Consider the following 14,541-nt stretch of genomic DNA (forward strand, 5'->3'; position numbering starts at 1 on the left):
GGACGGACGGACGGACGGACTGACGGACGGACAACGCCATTTCAATACCCCCTCCCGATTTCATCGGCGGGGGATAACAATATAAAGAAGCCACGTCTCAGTCAAAAGATTAACTTTCTGCATTTCAGCTGAGACCAGAAACTGCTGCAGAGATGACTAAGCGTATTTCTTGAAATTTTTCGTATCAACAGTCTCTTATACCACACACTTCAATCATACATTAATAAGATATACAAATTTTTTTTCCATCTATTTATTTAAATTAATACTGTAAGTGATTATACTTATGCATTATCATGAGGGATAAAAAAAGATAGTTTCTGAATAACCACATAATTATCCTAGCAGAAACATGTTTCAGTAAGTACCTTTCACCTGGAATGCTGCTTTAACTCTAAACCAGTGCTTGGCTTTGAATAGTTCACAACCATATATATTTAGTATCAATATTCAAAGGACATAAAATCCAATTTCTGCTGTAGGTAGAATCATTAGAGGACGTATCTGACAACTGGCTAGGATAACATCATGCGTATATAATCACGATTGTGAACACGGTAAAAACAAACCACATAAAATTTAAGCATGATTCTATATACAGTTGAAACTCGATACCTCAAACTTGCTTATCTTAAAATTTTGGCCATCTCGATATTTTCATCTTCCATTCCAAAAACGTGCACAAATTATCATTTAAGCGGAATTTTTGTTATCTCGAAAGTAAAACACATGATCCCCTAGAACTCGAAACAAGTTTTAACTGTATATATATTAGAGCTTACAAGCAAGATGATGTAAGTATGAAAGTCTTAAACATCAGAAGATATATATACAACCATGGAGGTTCCTTCAACAACAAGATATATATACAACCATGGAGGTTTCTTCAACAACAAGATATATATACAACCATGGAGGTTTCTTGAACAACGTTGATTACATGTATGTAAATTAACACTATACCCTTTTAAAATATAAGCACCTTAATTCACATTTTTGTAAAGAATATTCAATCCTGTTTAATCCATTATTTGAAATATATAATTCTGAGCTATTTCTTCCATTTCTTCTTAACTTTACAAGAAATCCTTTGATTTTCTTGAAATTTTCATATCTCTTCTCTTAGCAGTATTTCAAAACTATTCTGTTGCCAGGTCATCAGTTGATCATTATCAATATACAACTGTAACTAATAACTTAACATCTGCCCTATAAACGAACACAAGTTTTTTTGTTGTTACAATATTTCACTGATGTACTATATACTCCATTATCACAGTGTTTTCAAAGTCTGATTAAGAATATATCTGTATTTACAGTTGTGCCACAGCTCCTCCAGACCTCTGCAAGAAAAAAGAAAACAATTAAAGAAAGTGCTGCATTTACTTGTACTAAAGTCTATTTTTGTTTAATTTAATTAATCAAACTGGCTTTTCATGTTATGTCTAATATCATGGTTACATCATTTTTGTAACTGATTAACAATATAGATACTGTATAATCATTAAATTTCATGGGCATGAAATTTCGTGGTTTTTGTGGGGATATGAATTCGTGGATCTCAACTTTTGAACATAAAATGAATGGGAATTTTACTTGTTCATTGGGATTTAATTTCATGGATTGACTCAACCACGAAATCCACGAAAATTAGTCCCCCACGAATATTAATTATTTCACAGTAACAATATTTATGATATATATCTTAATAATGCATAGCTGTCTATTGATGTAAAAACCAGTGTGAAAAAAATATAGGGACCTGTAATGCATTATCAAAATGTTTCACTTGTTGCAGGTTTAGGTTGTCATTTTTTTTTTATCTCCACATACTTTATTATACAGTAAAACACTGATCACCCAAGGTTGCAAAGGGTGCTTTGGTTACCCTTGTTCCTTGCAATAAAAAATATCTGAAAAATGGCAGGGTATCCTGTGAGTTACCTTCAAGAACATGAGCCACTGATGTGTGTGTGAGCAATGTTTTACTACAGTATAAATATTAACAGAGTGAGAAAATAAGCATAAATTAAGCTATACTGTTATTACACAGCGCAGAGAATTTGTTCATTCCTGACAACCAAGTGTAGTTACTTTAGTCAACATTTCACTTGGTTTTCTCATCAATTACTTCCCTTTATCATGAAAAAAGATACAATACTTTCCCCATTTTTTTCACCAATTCCCTTTTCATTTAGTGGTGACCTCCTTACCAATAGGTAATGCCATCATGAAAAAATATTTTGTATCTTGAGTGGATGGGGTATAAAACAGGTAAAACTGATTACATTTCAATATATCCTGATATATGTATATTAATATTTTATTTATTTATTTATTTTGTTGGATTTAACATTGCACCGACACAATTATAGGTCATATGGTGACTTTCCAGCTTTGATGGTGGAGGAAGACCCCAGGTGCCCCTCTGTGCATTATTTCATCACAAGCAGGCACCTGGGTAGAACCACCGACCTTCCGTAAGCCAGCTGGAAGGCTTCCTCACATGAAGAATTCAACGGCCCGAGTGAGGCTCAAACCCACATCGATGAGGGGCAAGTGATTTGAAGTCAACAACCTTAACCACTCGGCCACGGATGCTCCTAATATTTTATAGTCACATTTAAATGTTTACTTTATGACTGAACATCTGAAATTATCAACACTCTAATTGCTTTCCTTAAAATCAGCTATCAAGTTGATGGCATCATTTCTGGATCCAGTTGCAGTCCCCTGTTAAATATTTTACCCTATTCCAAGGAATGATTTTGAAGATACGGCTATATTTCTCAACTAATTTCAAGCAGGCATGCACTTTCACCTGTCAAAGCCTGCTGAGTTCAGTTTAAAGAAGCAAATACTGATGTACATTTTTGCTTAAAATTAAAAATTCGGAAAGACTTCATAAAAGCCTAGCCACTTGTATTTATACATTACCACTGAACAAAGAAAAATAGTTGTACAATCGTTTAATTCTGTTGGCATAAAATTTCATCAGCTGGGCTAAAATGGTAATTTTTTGGGCACATGATTAAATGAGCCATGCCATGGGAAAACCAACATAGTGGGTATGCGACCAGCATGGATCCAGACCAGCCTGCGCATCCGCGCAGTCTGGTCAGGATCCATGCTGTTCGCTAACAGTTTCTCCAATTCCAATAGGCTTTAAAAGCGAACAGCATGGAGCCTGACCAGACTGCGTGGATGCGCAGGCTGGTCTGGATCCATGCTGGTCGCAAACCCACTATGTTGGTTTTCTCATGGCACGGCTCAAATGAAATTTTAAGTCCTATCCAAGATCAAACAGATGGGAATTTCATATGTTGTGTTTAGTTTCACAGACTGACATAATGAGAAAAGTCCATGAAAATTAGTTCTCCATTACAATAACTTCACTAATTACATGTAAACAAGATTTAAATTAGACAGTTTTTTATTTAGAACATGGTCAAGATTTTTCACATGCTGATTTCTCACATATAGATGTGAAGTTTGATATGAGAAAAATACTGTCCCTATGAAAACATTAGAAACATATTAAGTATGTGATCAGCATATAGAAGACAGTATATTAAAAGAAGCAGTTTTTTTTAAATATGCCCTGTTTAAATAATAAATATATCATTTTTGTTAAATACATATGACCTCTAAAGTACCTTATCCCAAACCAGTGGAGTAGCTTAGAAGCTTCTTCAACTAATTCTGGAAAGGTAAAGCTGTATAATATACACCTTTTAATGATATTTTTTCTAATTAAAGTACTGTAGCATACAGCTTGTCTAATCTAGCTTCCAAGTCACACTCCATCATATTCCAAAGAAGTTTTAACATTGTATTGCATTTCTTGATTATAATACAACCAGTATTACCACAGGCCTAATACAAAGTTATTAGAAAAGTTGCCAAAACTTCATAAAATTTGACAAAGAAAGGGCCATAACTCTGCTGAAAACCAATAACTAGATAGAATATTCCAAAGATATGCACTAATAAACCTGACGATTATCACTTTTATGACAGTATAGTTCCTCTTTGTGGTATCAGTTAGGCAAACAAGGTAAACTATGACAAATCAAGGGCCATAACTCCATTGAAATCACTCACTTAGAACATTCCAACAATATGCACAATGAGGCTTGGCACTGATCAGCTATAAGATTTAGTGGAAATCCAACCAATAATATACGAGAAATGGCCAAAGCATCATAAAATTTGACAAATCGTACAGACAGACAGCACTTATTCAATGTCTCCCTCACCTCATGTGATGAAAATGATTAATTTCTGTAAATATGCATTATTTATCTTGTTAGAATTAGTTTATGATTTCAGATGTAGAAGTTCAGTTGAACCTGCCTTATCAGCTACCTGTATTAAGCACTCACTAGCCTTAATTAAGCAGACAGTCAGCTAACATCCTATATCAAACTTTTGTGCCAAATCAAACTTTTCTACAGCAACCACATCTCTTGAGTAGTCAGAATGTGACGCTTCCTTGGCTGGCTTCTTATCAAAGGTTTACCTAAAGTTACCTCTTTACATTTTTTGTAACAAGAGGACCATGATGGTCCTGAATCGCTCACCTCTTCCCACATGACCCAGTTTTGAGTATGACGTCGTTTTTTCTATTATTTGACATAGTGACCTAGTTTTTGAGCTCATGTGACCCAGTTCTGAACTTGACCTAGATATTATCAAGATAAAAATTCTGACCAATTTTCATGAAGATCCATTGAAAAATATGGTCTCTAGAGAGGTCACAAGGTTGTTCTATTATTTGACCTATTGACCTAGTTTTCGAAGGTACATGACCCTGTTTTGAACTTTACATAGATATCATCAAGGTGAACATTCTCACTAATTTTCATGAAGATCTCATGAAAAATATGGCCTCTAGAGAGGTCACAAAGTTTTTCTATTTTTATACCTACTGGCCTAGTTTTTGACCGCATGTGACCCAGTTTCGAAACTGACCTAGATATCATCAAGGTGAATATTCAGATCAATTTTCATGAAGATCCATTGGAAAATATGGCCTCTAGAGAGGTCAAAAGATTTTAATAATTTTAGACCTACTGACCTAGTTTTTGATAGCAGTTGACCCAGTTTCAAACTTGACCTAGATATCATCAAGATGTCACAAGGTTTTTCTATTATTTGACCTACTGACCTAGTTTTTGATGGCACGTGACCCACTTTCGAAGTTGACCTAGATCTCATCAAGATGAACATTCTGACCAACTTTCATACAGATCCCATGAAAAATATGGCCTCTAGAGAGGTCACAAGGTTTTTCTATTATTTGACCTACTGACCTAGTTTTTGATGGCACGTGACCCACTTTCGAACTTGACCTAGATATCATCAAGATGAACATTCTGACCAATTTTCATGAAGATCTCATGAAATATATGGCCTCTAGAGAGGTCACAAGGTTTTTCTATTTTTAGCCCTACTGACCTAGTTTTTGACCGCACGTGACCCAGTTTCGAACTTGACCTAGATATCATCAAGATGAACATTCAGACCAATTTTCATGAAGATCTCATGAAATATATGGCCTCTAGAGAGGTCACAAGGTTTTTCTATTATTTGACCTACTGACCTAGTTTTTGATGGCACGTGACCCAGTTTCGAACTTGACCTAGATATCATCAAGGTGAACATTCTGACCAATTTTCATGAAGATCTTGTGAAATATATGGCCTCTAGAGAGGTCACAAGGTTTTTCTATTTTTAGACCTACTGACCTAGTTTTTGATGGAACGTGACCCAGTTTCGAACTTGACCTAGATATCATCAAGGTGAACATTCTGACCAATTTTCATGAAGATCTTGTGAAATATATGGCCTCTAGAGAGGTCACAAGGTTTTTCTGTTTTTAGACCTACTGACCTAGTTTTTGAAGGCACGTGACCCAGTTTCGAACTTGACCTAGATATCATCAAGATGAACATTCTGACCAACTTTCATAAAGATCCCATGAAAAATGTGACCTCTAGAGTGGTCACAAGCAAAAGTTTACGGACGGACGACGGACACCGCGCGATCACAAAAGCTCACCTTGTCACTTTGTGACAGGTGAGCTAAAAATGTAACATATATATTATTTTTGTAAAAATGTAACATATAGATCTATATTGCTTTTGTAAAAATGTATCATATTTTAAATTAAATATATGTTCAAAAGTGCTCTATAGAATACTTTTAAAAAACAAAAAAAGCAAAAAACATTAAAAATCACTTCTCTGCGAATCAACTAAACTTGAACAAAAAACATTTAAAAAAATGGCTTAGTTGTCTGCTTATTATTACTGAAGCCCAAAACCATTGAATTTGTCATACAAACCTAGGCTGCAGGCTGGTGTAGCCAAAATAAATCAAACAGTTAAACACTAAGCACTTTTTTTCACTGAACCGTATTCCCCTGTATCAATGCCCCCTGGGAGTTCCATTTTGCAAATAGAATGCACTGATATACGCCTATTTGTTCTCCCTACGAATGTTTACTTTTCAATTTATTTCATTACTGAATACTGAAACTGTACTATATTGTATACCGTCTACATTATGATTTTTAATGCTCGTTCATTAGAAGATGGATTTATAGTAATTCATTAACGAGATAAAAAAAATCTATAAATAAGTGAAGAAGGGATTTATAAGGGAAGAGGCATTTATATGGGGGTATACGGTATATTCGCTTAAAACCTGCTACTGCATCATTAAGATATCTAATGACATTAAATTTCTCATGTTTCAAATTACATGTACCCTGTTTACATAACAAAATGTTCTTACACCAAGGTGTCTTACATGCCCTTATTGTATGAAAAATGACCTCATCATCTCCAAGCTAAAAACATCATGCACATCTGAATGTTATAGAATGGAGGGCAATTAAAGCAAATTTAAACATTATATGATGATTGTGAAAAAACTTCAGAATAGTCTGAGTAATTACCAGCAGGAAACATTAATTTTTTTCTTTTAAGACATTTTAAACAAACCTGTGACTTTTTCTTGTAGAAGTCCAATTTTTCCTGGATCATTTTTCCGAACTGAGGATCAGCTTTAGCGAAGTTTCCAACAGCCCTTTTCTGGATAAATTCTTGAGCATCCTTCATGTGACCAGCAATGTTTTCTGTCAGTCTTTCACGCTCAGCTGCTGTCAGTACCTGGACACAAGAGTAGTAAACTGCTTTAATAATCAACACTGACTCAGTGTTGTTTTATTTTCTGGTATTTTGGGATCACAGAGAACATTCATTTTGGCAATAACAGAAATTCACTTCAGCTGGTGCTACAGGGCATGAGGGGCACTGCACATTCCATAACCTCTAATGAACAGACTTGGTCAAACTGAGGATCTTTTCACAGATTTCTTACCTTCAACAACTCTACTAGAAATATCTAGCTTCTAATCACTGACTTTAACATTTAAATTCTGTGTCTTCAACTGTACGCTTTAGTGCCTCAAGCTTTAAGTTGGTCTGAATGTATGAGTTGTCAATAAAAATTCTCAAAATAAGTATAACTCAATATAATGAAACAAAAGGCTCCAAAGATTTTGGAAAGGAAAAAGTTACTCTAAAGTTATAATTTACTTAATATGTAATTTTGCATACACAAAACAGCTTCAACATGTTCTGTCACCCTATAGATGCAATTACTGGTTATAACGGGAGATCTTTCCAAAAAGATTTACTGATAATACGTCCTAGAATCATTTTGTTAAATCAATACCGAGAGAAGCACTGACCTTGTTGAAGAATGTTCCGACTTGTGTGAAGTTATCATCATCGGCTGTGTTGTACCTGCCCACCTGTCCATTCTTAATGTTGTCCATGTGCTCGAGGAACTTGTGGTCATCCTGTGGACCGCTGAAACTGTTGGGGAAGTAATTGGGGGCGCCACCTGCCAATCAGAGCAAAACTTCCTGGTACTCATGAAATAGTTTTTAACCCATATTTTTTTCTTCGAAGATATGTAAGTTGGAGCAAAAATTCACAATTCTTTTTTTACTTTCTATAATAACATCGGGATTCTGGTCTTGAAAAACTGCTTATTTCTACCTTCACAATATGTTTTGTAGAAATGAAAGATAATACGGTTATTATATCAGTAGCTTGATCTGGGATGCTGTTTTTCAGCTGGAGTGGATTTGCCAGCTCAGATCATGAGGTAGAGACGTGTGATCCGACCTGGCAAAATCCACAAGAGCTGAATACAAAATCCTAGATCTAGCTACTGTTAAATGACCCTTTTATTATATACCTCCAACGTTTTGTGTTTGTTTTTTGTTATCCAACAAAATCTTCAATGTTTATCCATGATAAAATAGAACTGAGTGTAGTTTGTGTGTGTGCTACAATACAATATAAAAGGTATTATACCAAATTTTTTCTGCCTGTTCATATCAACTTGTGAAATACAAGCCATTTTTGACAGAATTTATATGTTCAAAAGTTTCTTATGTACTTGGAATTTTCATTAGTCAAAAATATTTAATGACACATAAGTACAATAAGTACATAATATGAATTGCAAAATAATAAAGAAAGATTTCATCTACCTTGGTTATCTGTAACACATTGTGGTCCATCTCTCTGGTAGTTCCTCAACCTTGCATTGTAAGGACAGTTGACTGGGATCTGTAGGTAGTTACTGCCCAGTCTGTGTCTGTGGGTATCAGAGTAAGAAAACAGACGACCCTACAATAATTATAGTGGAATTGTGTAATGCTGCAAAACACTTAGTCACTTTAACAAAGAATCTTTATAAATCTTGAGTATAAATCAAAGAAGTATCCTATTGAAATCAGCAGACTTCTACGGTCGAGCCATTTCAAACAGACAACCTTTTTTTATAAAGACATTTTAAATCATTAAAACTTTGTTACAAAGTCTTTCTTCACATTAACAGTCCTATACATAAATTTAGGGATAAACTTGAACTAAAATCTACTTCTAGTGTTTTGGCATTGTATATTTCCTATCCGATACCATATACATTTACATATTAGATAAATGAAGTGGCTGAGTATTCCCATTCTATCGAGAAATATTGATCCCTACTGGGTTGAGAATATGAAGCTTGTGGATTTGAAAGTGTTTCCTGTTAAATCTTACATTTTTTTTGTGTTATTTGCTGTCTCTGGGTCACAATGCATGATCTCAATGATTTTGATTTGATTTGATATCAAACTATTACTGCACATTTAGTGTGTAGTCTTTAATGCCTTGAGACTTTACATATTTACTTAGGATCTATGTTGCTTCTTTGTAAAGAGGCATCCACATATTAGATATGTCTAAGGTTTTCCTCATCTTTAGAGTTGTTTCAGTTTCACTCTCTGTTCTGCAGCGCTATAATGTTAGTTCCCGCTGTAACTATCGTGCTGGCCGAGCTAGAGGCAAGTGTAAGGTTGCATAGACAGTCACTGATGCTGGATTACTCCCAGAGGTGGGATTCATAGTTGGAGTTGCTGCAGAGCAGGTCCCCATGGCCCAAGTGGGGATGCTTCTCGTATGATTTGGCTGGGTGTGAGCCATGGAAGACATACTCTCTTGTTGGAAAGACATCTTCCCTGACTAGTTTCATTCAGCAGTTGTGAACTTCTTCAGAGGACTTGACCGTAATGACTAGGAAAGTTTGGTTTGCTTATGTGCAGTGTGATATATACTCTCTGGTGCCGGTGCCGGTATGAGGCCGGTTTGACTTTTACATGGCTTTCTGGGATACTCCTGGTGCCAGCTTGGTGCCGGTTTCTGTTTTTAGTGATGCTATGGTGCCGGTAGTGATCTATTTTTAGTGGTGCTGGTTTTAATTTACTTTTACATCGGTGCCAATGGTGCCAATGATGATCTATTATTGGTGGAACCAGCATGGCGCAGTTTATATTAGATCGTGGCCAAATTTGATCAAGAATATGGGGAAAAATGTACATTTACGTATTAGTACAGATGACGTTTATCTAGATACTAAATATAATGTTTAAGTAATGGGAGCTGTACAAACAAAACATAATGTATGCCATATAATGCATGTGAACAAAATTTCAAACAATATCAACATGTCTAATTATGCGCAATTTAATCTTTATGTAAGCCTTATATATCCCACCCTTCTCCCCACCTCAGAAAAACAGAAAAAAAGTAATTACCGTATTTTCCCCAAGTGTTTGGACAGCATAAAATAATTATTTTTTTCACTGTCCCCAAGACTGATTTCCTCAAAAATAAATATTTTGAAAAGTGTCCCAAAATTATGGACATAATATCATCATCAGGTAACCTCCCCTGTGTTAAAAGCAAAAAGAAACGTTAACAATTATCGGTAATTAATCTGTTGTTAAAGTCTTAAAAGTGTAATTTGATTTTGAAGTTTGAGAGTTCAATTTATAAACTCCTCTGCCCAATAAGGAACCACTATTTTACTGAATAATACTACCAGGTCCTGAATAATGGATCATTCAATTATAAAAAGTACAGAAACATCGCTAACCTCAAAACCGAACTATATGTGGCCTTGTTTTCATCAGCAATTAACACCCCTGCAAAGAGCTAATAGAAGTGTGTCAGCATCATGACATTAAAAGTGGAGATCTAAGCGGTATAGTTGCCCGAGACTGCCATTGCATTACGTCATTTTTTTCGCGCAATGTGGCACATCACTGTTTGATCGTACCGCCTTTGTTATTTAAATTGCTGAGATGTAGTGTTGTAAACAAACGGTAATTAACACAACTTAAATTGGGAAGCAAGTCACCGAAAGCGTAAGTTTGTTTTCCTTTCATCTTTAATTTGTATGAAATGAGTGTGCAATTATAATCCCATATAAACTGACAGGTAAGCTTGTCAAATGATAGTAGTCAAATCATCACTGTGACCTATTTGCCCTCAAGGGAACTACATTATGATCTTATTACAAAGAGTTGTGTCATAGTACCAACACTGATCTTAAAAAAAGTATATGTATAACACATAAAAATTTTAATCTCCCATATCTATTACGTATGTAACATGTAACATAAAGCATTAATTATTTAGAACAAGAGGACCATGATGGTCCTGAATCGCTCACCTCTACCCACATGACCTAGTTTTGTGTATGACGTCGTTTTTTCTATTATTTGACATAGTGACCTAGTTTCTGACCTCATGTGACCCAGTTTTGAACTTGACCTAGATATTATCAAGATAAAAAATCTGACCAATTTTCATGAAGATCCATTGAAAAATATGGTCTCTAGAGAGGTCACAAGGTGTTTCTATTATCTGACCTACTGACCTAGTTTTTGACGGCATGTGACCCACTTTCGAACTTGACCTAGATATCATCAAGATGAACATTCAGACCATTTTTCATACAGATCCCATGAAAATTATTGCCTCTAGAGAGGTCACAAGGTTTTTCTATTATTTGACCTACTGACCTAGTTTTTGACCGCGCGTGACCCACTTTCGAACTTGACCTAGATATCATCAAGGTGAAAATTCTGGCCAATTTTCATGAAGATCTCATGAAATATATGGCCTCTAGAGAGGTCACAAGGTTTTTCTATTTTTAGACCTACTGACCTAGTTTTTGACCGTGCGTGACCCAGTTTCGAACCTGACCTAGATATCATCAAGATGAACATTCAGAATAACTTTCATACAGATCCCATGAAAAATATGGCCTTTAGAGAGGTCACAAGGTTTTTCTATTATTTGACCTACTGACCTAGTTTTTGACAGCACGTGACCCAGTTTCTAACCTGACCTAGATATCATCAAGGTGAACGTTCTGACCAATTTTCATGAAGATCTTGTGAAATATATGGCCTCTAGAGAGGTCACAAGGTTTTTCTATTTTTATACTTACTGACCTAGTTTTTTACCGCACATGACCCAGTTTCGAACTTGACCTAGATATCATCAAGATGAACATTCAGAATAACTTTCATACAGATCCCATGAAAAATATGGCCTTTAGAGAGGTCACAAGGTTTTTCTATTATTTGACCTACTGACCTAGTTTTTTAAGGCACGTGACCCAGTTTCAAACTTGACCTAGATATCATCAAAGTGAACATTCTGACCAATTTTCATGAAGATCTTGTGAAATATATGGCCTCTAGAGAGGTCACAAGGTTTTTCTATTTTTAGACCTACTGACCTAGTTTTTGAAGGCACGTGACCCAGTTTCGAACTTGACCTAGATATCATCAAGATGAACATTCTGACCAACTTTCATGAAGATCTTTGAAATATATGGCCTCTAGAGAGGTCACAAGGTTTTTCTATTTTTAGATCTACTGACCTTGTTTTTGAGGGCACGTGACCCAGTTTCGAACTTGACCTAGATATCATCAAGATGAACATTCTGACCAACTTTCATAAAGATCCCATGAAAAATGTGACCTCTAGAGTGGTCACAAGCAAAAGTTTACGGACGGACGGACGCACGCACGGACGGACGGACGGACGGACGACGGACGACAGACACCGCGCGATCACAAAAGCTCACCTTGTCACTTTGTGACAGGTGAGCTAAAAATAGGGCAGTTCAGAAGTTTGATGTAAACGTTTACTGGTACATGTACTTATTATTATTATGATGTGAAGAAAATGTTAAAGTTTTAAGTCAGCTGTTCTGAATATAATTATATCCCTTAATGCAAATTATCTATATATATATTCAATGTATCCTCGAGATCCAGTTAACTTTCAGAGAGAGAAAATATAGCTTCTCTGGTCTCAATCAGTTAAAAAGACTAAAATGTCACTGCTGATTTGTGAGACATGAAAACAGAGATTTGAGTATACATATATGCAAATGTTGAACCAGTAAGAATGTGTAGTACAATTCGGGCCCGTATATAAAGCAGCAATGAAACTAATTTTATTGGGTTAGTGGACTTGCTGTGGCATGTGCGTGTTCGTTTGTACTGCTAGGCGTTCTGCCGTAATTGGTCTGGTATATTGTGGTGGTGATTTAGTTTGTATAAATTTTCTCTTATATATATATATATATATATATATATATATATATGAAATATAGACGAGTACAACACTGCTCTGTGATTGGTCATTTACGGATTATCATGGTCTAATTGCAGTTTAACGCCCAATGAAATGTTACGTTGAAAATCTCAATGAATTTTGCAGGATAAATTAGCCTTAATCTAATAATTACATTCTGATTTCAATTCAGGCATGACACAGTTGCATTACCCTGGGGAATTGTGTAAATTGTTGGTATATTAACTCTTAAATATCATATTTTCTCACCTGTGCATAATACCTGAACCCACAATAGATAATGTAGGTGACACAATGGACAATTTATCCTTAATAAGTTAATACTATAACAAGAGGGCCATGATGGCCCTATATCGCTCACCTGTTATCATTGCACTTGAGGACAAGAAGGTCCTCAGAAAAATATCTAAGTCCAAAGGACAGGAACAACAAAGGAAAGAAATTTAAACAAAAAGAAAAAAAAATCTTACAAGGTACAGATATGTCAAAATACACCTAAAAATTGGAGGTACCATCCATGTTGTACCACAGAAAAGTTGTCTCGGTTTTTTCCTACGGCCAATAATAAAAAAGTTACCAAAAATTAGCTATTTATAGTAACGTAAAAGGGAAGTAATTAAAAAGAAAATGTACAAAAGAAGGATCTGCCAAATAAATCTATTGACATAAATGAAATTTCAGATCAGTATCTTCATCAGTTATGGAGATATACCCCTTTTAATTTGAAATAAAGGGAGGTAATCTGACATAAAATCAGTCCATAGTTATCTACCCTGATTGGCTCAGTCCAACTAATGATAATAATGAAATTTCAAACAAGCCCTATAAGTACTTACTGATATAAATCCATTTGGATTACAATCAGGGGAGGTAATCAGATATAAAATAACTCTGGAACCTACAATTGGATCTGATTTGTCATGGAATCCAAGATTTATTGTTGTTGAAGATATTTTGGAAGTTTGTATCAAATAAAACCATTAATGAAGTCTCTATATGGCTGCAAAAGCCAAAATAGCCAATTTTGGACCTTTAAGGGGCCAAAACTCTGGAACCCATGAATGAATCTGGCCAGTTCAATAAGGAACCAAGATCTTGTGGTGATACAAGTTGTGTGCAAGTTTGGTTAAAATCAAATCATAAATGAAGTTGCTATTGTGCAGACAAGGTCAAAATAGCTAATTTTGGCCCTTTCAGGGGCCATAACTCTGGAACCCTTTATGGGATCTGGCCGGTTCAATAAAGGAATTGAGATCTTATGGCAACACAAGTTTTGTGCAAGTTTGATTAAATTCAAATCATAAATGAAGCTGCTATTGTGCAGACAAGGTCAAAATAGCTAATTTTGGCCCTTTCAGGGGCCATAACTCTGGAACCTATAATGGAATCTAGCCAGTTTAAGAAAGGAACCAAGGTCTTATAGTAATACAAGTTGTGTGCAAGTTTGATTAAAATAAAATCATAAATGAAGCTGCTATTGTGCAGACAAGGTCAAAATAGCTAATTCTGGCCC

The 14,541-nt window shown here is 35.3% G+C and overlaps 1 protein-coding gene across 4 annotated transcripts in view; it reads right to left on the reverse strand.

The window, feature by feature from the left end:
• Positions 1-751: 751 nt before the first annotated feature.
• LOC123552261 (catalase-like) overlaps positions 752-14,541 on the reverse strand; it is a 33,971-nt gene continuing 20,181 nt past the window's right edge. The window contains exons 9-14 of one of the 4 annotated variants that reach the window (XM_045341776.2): positions 8,576-8,714; positions 7,763-7,917; positions 7,011-7,178; positions 6,350-6,361; positions 3,657-3,702; positions 752-1,343 (exon numbers count right to left, since the gene is read on the reverse strand). In XM_045341776.2, the coding sequence (XP_045197711.1) occupies positions 6,350-6,361; positions 7,011-7,178; positions 7,763-7,917; positions 8,576-8,714 (474 nt within the window). In that variant the 3' untranslated portion in view covers positions 752-1,343; positions 3,657-3,702. The remainder of the gene's footprint in view (positions 1,344-3,656; positions 3,703-6,349; positions 6,362-7,010; positions 7,179-7,762; positions 7,918-8,575; positions 8,715-14,541) is intronic. The other 3 variants (XM_045341775.2, XM_045341778.2, XM_045341774.2) reach the window with 3 other exon arrangements.

Source organism: Mercenaria mercenaria, chromosome 4 (assembly GCF_021730395.1).
Source record: "Mercenaria mercenaria strain notata chromosome 4, MADL_Memer_1, whole genome shotgun sequence".
Classification (NCBI taxonomy): Eukaryota; Metazoa; Mollusca; class Bivalvia; order Venerida; family Veneridae; genus Mercenaria; species Mercenaria mercenaria.